At 42.9% G+C, this 8,628-nt stretch overlaps 1 protein-coding gene across 1 annotated transcript; it reads left to right on the top strand.

The window, feature by feature from the left end:
- The first annotated feature begins 946 nt into the window (after positions 1–946).
- On the top strand, positions 947–7,786 carry LOC113658608 (tripartite motif-containing protein 16-like). The gene is made up of 7 exons (XM_027171140.2): positions 947–1,555; positions 1,967–2,062; positions 5,494–5,736; positions 5,958–6,147; positions 6,338–6,394; positions 6,884–6,940; positions 7,095–7,786. The coding sequence occupies exons 1-7, from the start codon at positions 962–964 to the stop codon at positions 7,643–7,645; spliced, it is 1,788 nt and encodes a 595-aa protein (XP_027026941.2). The 5' UTR covers positions 947–961; the 3' UTR covers positions 7,646–7,786.
- The last annotated feature ends 842 nt before the right edge of the window (positions 7,787–8,628 follow it).

Here is an 8,628-nt window from a genome sequence, read left to right as displayed (position 1 = left end):
CTTGTCCTCACTCCTACCTCAGCCCTGGGAAACATTACACTGCTTCTACAACCTGGGAATTCATCAACACCATTCTCCCTGCCTCAGTTCCTTTTCTGAGCTCAAGGCACCAGTACCCTCCCCTCATCCTCCCTATCCCGGATCTTAAAAATGCGGGCCAATTTTTCCAAAACCAGTGCCTTAAGCTTGTGTTTTCCATCCCTACTCCCCATCCTACTCCCCTTGCCCTGTTTTTGTCTCTCCCACATATTGTATACTGTATGTGATGGAGGTGGGGTCCTTGGTTCAAATCTCACAAGTGCCAAGCTGCCCCCAGTCAAGCTGGGGCATACTCTATTGCTAGTTCCAAGGAGCTATTGAATGAATGAAATAGAATGAAATAGGAGATAGAAGCCTTGATTATCACCACATATACATTACAGTACAGTGGATTTATTTTCTTCGCATATCCAAACTGAGGAGGTTGGTATTGGAGCGCAGATATAAGGATTGTCATTCACTTAGGATGGGGGTAAAAAAACACTAAACCTTCTCATGGCCCTCATCTATTGGCCGAGCAATAGTGGTGAAAAAATCTGACGGTGCACTGAGCACAAACTGAACAGTTGAATCTCGCCTGGTCTGATTAAACTCCATTACTCCTGCAAATGTTATTGTTATTATTTCCACTGAAGTGTTGTATCTTTAATGTGAAATGTTCAAACACAGCTTTCTAACTTTCACTAACATGAGGTAGAAACAAAGACATTATATACTTTGGTTTAACTTTGTGATTCCTCTCTGGATTCCTGAAACCCAGAATTCATCACTGATAAAGTAACTCAGTGAATAAAAAAACACCAACTATCGCACATGATCTGTGTACTCTGTACTCTCTATCAAGTTTACCCCCTCCCTTTCTCTTACAGTCTATTTCACACACAGATGCAGGAAGTTACTCTTCATTTCAGAAAACAGAAAAATGGCTGAGGCGAGTATTTCAGTAGATCAGAATCAGTTCAACTGTCCAGTGTGTCTGGATCTCCTGAAGGATCCGGTGTCTCTCTCCTGTGGTCACAGTTTCTGTAAGGTGTGTATTAATGGCTGCTGGGATCAGGAGGATCAGAAGGACGTCTACAGCTGTCCTCAGTGCAGAGACACTTTCACCCCAAGGCCTGTTCTACACAGAAACAACATTCTGGCTGAAATGGTAGAGAAACTGAAGCAGAAGACTGAAGTCCAAGCTGCTTCTCCTGATCACTGTTACGCTGGACCTGGAGATGTGGAGTGTGATTTCTGCACCAGGAGAAAACACAAAGCCATCAAGTCCTGTCTGGATTGTCAGGCTTCGTTTTGTGAAACTCATCTCAAACCTCATCTTGAAATTCCTGTTTTGAAAAAGCACAAGTTAGTCGAAGTCTCTGGAAATCTACAAGAGAAGATCTGCTCTGAACATGATAAAATACTAGAGATCTTCTGTCGTTCTGACCAAAGCTTCATCTGTTATCTTTGTATGATGGATAAACATAAAGGTCATGACACAGTCACAGTTAAAGCTTACAGAACTGAGAAAGAGGTGAGAAATACAAGTCTCATCTATTCAGTCAGTTCATACAATTTATATTTCTAATGTAAAGTGGCTGAAGGTTTCCAAGCAGAAGCTACAACTTAGGGTTCATATTAAACTTTTACGCTTTGGATATATTATTATTAAAAAAGAAAAAAATCGATACATCTTTTGTTGTTAATTGTGATGTAACCCAAAGGAACCCAAGTATATTCATTAAAGACTAAAATATATTTCCGTGTTTAACTATGAACTTTGTAACAGCCAACATCCAGTGTTCTATTTAATAAGGTGCTCCGTAGAACCCGAGTGAACTTTAAACCTTTCTGTGCAGTTAATATTCACCCACTGAGCTCATACACTCTGTATAAACTGCTCATAAAGTTTATAAACACTGAAATGTGTTTTATGTGTCTTCAGATTGAGTTAAAGGAGGAGCAGATGAAATTCCAGCAGAGACTACAGGAGAAACAGAAGAAGGTGCAGGAGCTGAAACAGGCTGTGAACACTATAAAGGTGAGCAGTGAGCAGAGACAGAGCTGCTCCTAGAAACACCAACAACATGGACAACATCAATAGTCAGGTCGAGTCAAGAAGCTTTTATTGTCATTTCAACCATATATAGCTGTTGCAGTACACAATGAAATGAGACAACGTTTCTCCAGGACAATGATGCTACATACTGTAAAACAAAGACAAAGCTAAGGACTTAGGAAGTTATAGTCCTGTGTACATAAAGTGCAACTGTGCAACCTGGTGCAAACAGTGCAATATGAGACAAACAAGAAAGACAGTGCAGGACAAAAGACAGTGCAATCAAAAGACACAAGACATCACACAAAAGACAATAAAGAAAAACAGAGCTGACCAGTGTAAATACTGTATGTTCAAACAATACTGCATGTGCAGAAATCCTGGAATGAACACAGTATAGCAGCAGTTGCCGGAGGTAATGTAAAGTATTGTGCAAAACAGCAATCAGCTGAAATGTGAGACAGCATGTGCAAAGAGCAAAAACAGTGTGCGAAACTGTTTGATGGATGTATAATGGAAGAGTATGTAATTGGTGTAGATCTGTGCAGTCCATACAGTTGATGTGTATTTGTGTGTTGTGCTCAGTATTGTTCCGTTCAGTTATTAAGGTTATTAAGTCTGATGGCTTGTCGAAAGAAACAGTTACACAGTCTGGTCGTGAGGGCCCGAAAGCTTCGGTACCTTTTTCCAGACAGCAGTAGGGTGAAGAGTGTGTGAGGAGTGTGTGGGGTCATCCACAATGCTGTTGGCTTTGCGGATGCAGCGTGTGGTGTAAATGTCTATGATAGAGGGAAGAGAGAGTCCAATGATCTTCTCAGCTGTCCTCACTATACGTTGCAGGGTCTTGTGATCCGAGAGGGTGCAATTCCCAAACCAGACAGTGATGCAGCTGCATAGGATGCTCTCAATGGTCCCTCTGTAAAACATAGTAAGGATGGGGGAGGGAGATGGGCTTTTATAAGCCTTCCTAAGAAGTAGAGACGCTGGCGGGCTTTCTTGATGATGTTTTATCAACAATCATAGACAGTTTGTTGGCTCTAGGTGCTTTGAGACAATGTCTATTGTAAAAAGCACTATATAAATAAACTTGAATTGAATTGAATTGAACTCTACACCAAGCAGTTAGATGTTAAACCTTCTCTCTGTATGCTGACTCATCGTTCCTGCTGATGAGACCCACCATGGTCGTGTCATCAGCATACTTGATAATATCGTTCGATCTGTGCATTGCTGCACAGTTGTGAGTCAGCAAGGTAAACAGCAGTGGGCTGAGCATGCAGCCCTGAGGCACTCCAGTGCTCAGTGTGGTGCTGAAGATGCAGTTCCAGATCCAGACTGACTGAAGTCTCCCAATCAGGAAGTCCAGGATCCAGTTGCAGAGGAAGGTGTTCAGTCCCAGCAGGCTCAGATTCCCAATCAGGTGCTGAGGGATGATTGTGTTGAATGCTTAACTAAAGTCTATGAACAGCATTCGTACGTAATTGTCTTTATTGTCCAGGCGGGTGAGGGCTAAATGAAGGGCCGTGGAAATGTCGTCTGTGGAGCGGTTTGGATGATGTAAACTGTAGGGGTGTCCAGTGAGGGTGGTAACTGGGTCTTGATGGACCTCATGATAAGCTTTTCAAGGCACTTCAAAACAATGGGTGTGACACTGTAGACTTCTTTGGGATGGGGACAATGGTGTTTGTCTTGAGGCATGTGGGAACAACAGAGCTTCTCAGGGAAATGTTGAAGATGTCAGTGAAGACATCGCTAGCTATTCTGTGCATTCCCTGTTCTGCAGCACCTTGCCAGGAATGTTGTCTTCTCCAGCAGCCTTCCGTGGGTCAACTGTGAATAGAGTTCTCCTCACGTCGGCCAAGGATAGACAGAGTACCTGATCGTTGGGGGGAGGGATGGTCTTCCTTGCCGCTACGTTATTCTGCACCTAAAACCTAGTGAAAAAGTCATTCAGCTTATCTGAGTGAGAGGCATCATTATTACAGGCAGGTGGAGCTGTCTTGTAGTTCGTGATTGCCTGTATGCCCTGTCACATGTGACGGGTGTTTCTGCTGTCCTGGAAGTGGCAGTGTATTGTCTGGGCATATGTGCGCTTTGCTTCTTTGATGGCTTGGGATAGTTTGGCCCTCATTGTTTTTAGGACTGCCCTCTTTCTGAAGGCTAGGTCTCTAATCCTCAGCTGCGCATGCACTTTAGCAGTCATCCTCGGCTTTTGGTTGGAACATGTGGTGATGGTCTTGGAGATGGTCATGTCATCAATGCACTTGCCGATGTAGCTGGTCACTGATGACGTGTACTCCTCCAAGTGGACGGAGTTGCCGATGGTTGCAGCCTCACTAAAGATGTTTCAGTCAGTGCACTCAAAGCAGTCCCGGAGAGCAGAGGTGGCTCTGACCAGGTTTTCACCTGCTTCAGTTTAGTGTCTGACGAGTGGTCTGTATGCAGGAATTAGCATAACAGAGATGTGGTCTGAGTAGCTGAGGTGGGGTTGGGGCTCTGCACGATTCACCCGGGAATGTTTGTGTAAAGCAGATCCAGCATGTTTTATCTTATTGCAACATCCACATACTGATGGAAATTAGGGAGCACTGATTTGAGATTTGAGATTCACATAGTGACTCTTTAGCATTAGCGCTGGGGGGAATGTAAACCCTGACAATAAAAACCGTGGTGAATTCCCATGGTAATAATATGGCCTGCATCTAACAGTCACAAACTCCACCAGCGATGAGCAGTAACTAGAAACAGAGTTCTCGAAGCATTCTATGTTGATGTAAACACACATCACCATAGCAAGCCTTACCGCACAGAGCTGTATTTCTGTCGGCATGAAATGAGTCCATATAGCTGAATGCCAATGTCCAGAACTCTGTCACTGAGCCACGTCTCCGTGAAAACAAAGCTGCAGCAGTTTCTAAACTCTCACTGAGTAGTGCGTTCGAATCATATGTAGTCCAGGTTATTGTCCAGGGAGCAGACATTGGAAAGTAGAATGAACGGGATAGCCGGCCGGCTAGGGTTTGTTTTTAGCCTAGCACAGATGCCCGCCCGCTTACTGCTCTTCCGCTTTCTTGAGCACCACTTTTGGCCTCCCCTTTCCTGGTCCCGGGTATCAGGCGACGAGGAGGACTGGAGGTCTGGTCTCCGCAGCAATCCGAGGTCGCAAAGCCTTTCCAACACATCATCGTGCAGGTTGGTTGTTGCACAATCACTGTCTCTGGTGTCCATGTACCAGCAATAGTCTGGCTAAAAAATGTAAATAGCACCATATTTTATCCAAAGTGGCCACTGCGTGCTACTTCTACGGCATTATTTGGAATCTTGGTTCTTGGAAACATGGAGTCATTTAGATTCCCAGTGAAAGAGGGAATGAGAAATGAGCTTTAAATGGACCTTCATTTGTTTCCTAACAGCTCAGTGCACAGACAGCAGTGGAGGACAATGAGATGATCTTTACTGAGCTGATCAGCTTCATGGAGAAAAAGCGCTCAGAGGTGACAGAGATGATCAGAGCTCAGGAGAAGGCTGAACTGAGTCGAGCTGAACGACTCCTGGAGCAACTGGAGCAGGAGATTAATGATCTTCAGAGAAGAGTCACTGAGATGGAGAAGCTTTCACACACACACGATCACATCCATTTCCTCCAGGAAATAAAGGTAAACAACATCCACTTTTCTAGGTGTTACATGTAAAAGTTATGAGTTCATTATTAAAATATATATATATATTTTTTCAAATGTGAAGGCTTGAAGTTCGAACCTTTTCTGGAAGCAATCTGTAAAAATATATCTGACAATTTTAATGAATAAATTAACATTAATTCATTTCAAAAAACAGAATTTATTCTCCTAATTTCATGTCTAATTGCTGTTTGCAGGCTTTAGTGACTGGTCGTCGCTCTCCTCCATATGACAGACCAAATTTTCAGTCTGATCTCTGTGAGGATTCATCCAGCATCACTGTCAATCAACATCTCTCATTTTTCAGAGTGAGGAAATCTCTCTTTCATCTGAAAAAGAGACTTGAGGAAATCTGCCAGGAGGAATTCATCAAAATCCCTGAAGATGGTAAAAGAAATGATCCTGTTAGAGATGATGAACTGCTGATGTGAATGAGTTTGTGTTAGTGCTGAGAAACTCTGCACTCTGGTGCTTCATCACTGAAGTGTGGCACTTGATCTACACACACTTCAGATCTATACAACTGTTTGGTTTTATCACTTTTAACATCAGGGCATTTTATTTTTTATCTCCACAGTTGAAGAAGTTCAGATTTTACTCTCAGAGCCAAACAGCAGAGATGAGTTTCTGAAATGTGCGTCTACAACACACACACACACACACACACACACACACACACACACACACACACACACACACACACACACACACACACACACACAGAATATCTGACAGAAGTGAGTACACCCCTCACATTTTTGTAAATATTTTATTATATCTTTTCATGTGACAACACTGAAGAACTGACACTGTTTTACAATGTAAAGTAGTGAGTGTACAGTTTGTATAACAGTGTAAATTTGCTGTCCCCTCAAAATACCTCAACACAAAGCCTTTAATGTCTAAACCGCTGGCCACAAGAGTGAGTACACCCCTAAGTGAAAATGTCCAAATTGGGAACTCTCTGAGGATCTTTGCCTAAGATGGCATATGCTATAGGTGCTTCATCACTGAAGTGTAACACGTGATGTACACAAACTTCTAAACTACACACACGATGATTTTCACAATTGTTTTATTTTACGGGTTTTAACATCAGGGCATTTTATTTCTGTCTCAACAGTTGAGGACGTTCAGATTTTACTCTTAGAGCCAAACAGCCGAGACGAATTTATAAAACGTAAGTCTATAACACACACACACACACACACACACACACACACACACACACACACACACACACACACACACACACACACACACACACACACACACACTCTACATCTATGTATCCTGTGATTGATATCTAAAATGTTCACATTTTGTGTGTTTAGATTTCTGTGACCTGACTCTGGATCCCAACACAGTAAATCATCACCTCATTCTGTCTGAGGAGAACAGAGAGGTTACGTACAGTGAGACGGTGCAGCGATACTCTGAACATCCAGAGAGATTTGACTACTACAGTCAGGTTCTGAGTAAGGAGAGTGTGTGTGGACGCTGTTACTGGGAGGTGGAGTGGAGCAGTCAGAGATGCGTGCTAATATCAGTCTCATATAAAGACATCAGCAGGAAAGGTCGGGGGATTGAGTGCTGGTTTGGAGGCAACAAACAGTCCTGGAGTCTGGAATGTTCACCTACTTCTCTCACCTTCTATCACAACAACATTAAGACTGATCTCAGAGTTCCATCATCCACCAGAATAGGAGTGTATGTGGATCACAGTGCAGGAACTCTGTCCTTCTACAGTGTCTCTGACACCATGAAGCTCCTCCACAGAGTCCACACCACATTCACTCAGCCTCTATATGCTGGGTTCTGGCTCTACTGGGATGTTTTGTGTAAATCAGAATCAACTGTGAGGTTGTGTGATCGAAAAAAATAATGGGTTTGTAATGTTTCATTCAATCATTCATTTTGTACCACTTATCTGAACTTCTCGGGTCACGGGCCTATCTCAGGCATCATCGGGCATCGAGGCAGGATACACCCTGGACGGAGTGCCAACCCATCACAGGGCACACACACACTCTCATTCACTCACACACTCACACACTACGGACAATTTTCCAGAGATGCCAATCAACCTACCATGCATGTCTTTGGACCGGGGGAGGAACCCGGAGTACCCGGAGGAAACCCCCGAGGCACGGGGACTCCACACACACAAGGCGGAGACGGGAATCGAACCCCAACCCTGGAAGTGTGAGGCGAACGTGCTAACCACTAAGCCACAGCAAACTCCATGAACTTTTCCTCACTGATCTTTAACAGTGAAAAACATCAACCTAAAATCACACAAAACACTGAAATTTAAAACACTGCGTTTTGTCTTGTTTTCAGATCATCAGTTACTTATAAAAGAAATGAAACTGTAAGTTCTGATCATATTTATAAAGATTTATATAAAAGTTCTACTGATTTCTAAAATTATTGTAGCAGAATGTCTGAAGGTTCTAAGCCTCTATTCACTGGGGTTTATGTCTGGAAATATAATTTTGCAGACTTTAGCCTTTAAAAGTCCTCCTGACTGGACTTTTGTAACTATTGTTACTAGGTGCTTGTCCTGCATCTTTAATAAATAGGATACAAACTGCAGCTGCCAGAGTTCTTACCGGGAAAGAAAGTATGACCATATAACCACCAATTTTATCATCTCTACACTGGCTACATGTTAAGTTTAGAATTGATTACAAACTGCTGCTACTTACATACAAGGCTCTTAGTGGTTTATCTCCCATGTATCTAACTAGTCTTCTAACACTCCATTACAATCCTTCGCGCTCACTGAGGTCACAAAACTCAGGACTTCTGGAAGTTACCAGAATTTCAAAATCTACTAAAGGTGTAGAGCGTTTTCCCAAACTT

Source organism: Tachysurus fulvidraco, chromosome 9 (genome assembly GCF_022655615.1).
Source record: "Tachysurus fulvidraco isolate hzauxx_2018 chromosome 9, HZAU_PFXX_2.0, whole genome shotgun sequence".
NCBI classification, from domain to species: Eukaryota; Metazoa; Chordata; class Actinopteri; order Siluriformes; family Bagridae; genus Tachysurus; species Tachysurus fulvidraco.
This window is presented reverse-complemented; position numbering and strand designations above follow the sequence as displayed.

Excerpts from the sequence above, each read along its gene's own strand:
- LOC113658608 (XM_027171140.2), top strand. The coding sequence starts at position 962 with ATGGCTGAGGCGAGTATTTCAGTAGATCAGAATCAGTTCAACTGTCCA. Across the intron at positions 5,737-5,957 it reads ATTTCCTCCAGGAAATAAAG|GCTTTAGTGACTGGTCGTCG; the intron begins GTAAACAACATC and ends TGCTGTTTGCAG. Across the intron at positions 6,148-6,337 it reads CATCAAAATCCCTGAAGATG|TTGAAGAAGTTCAGATTTTA; the intron begins GTAAAAGAAATG and ends TTATCTCCACAG.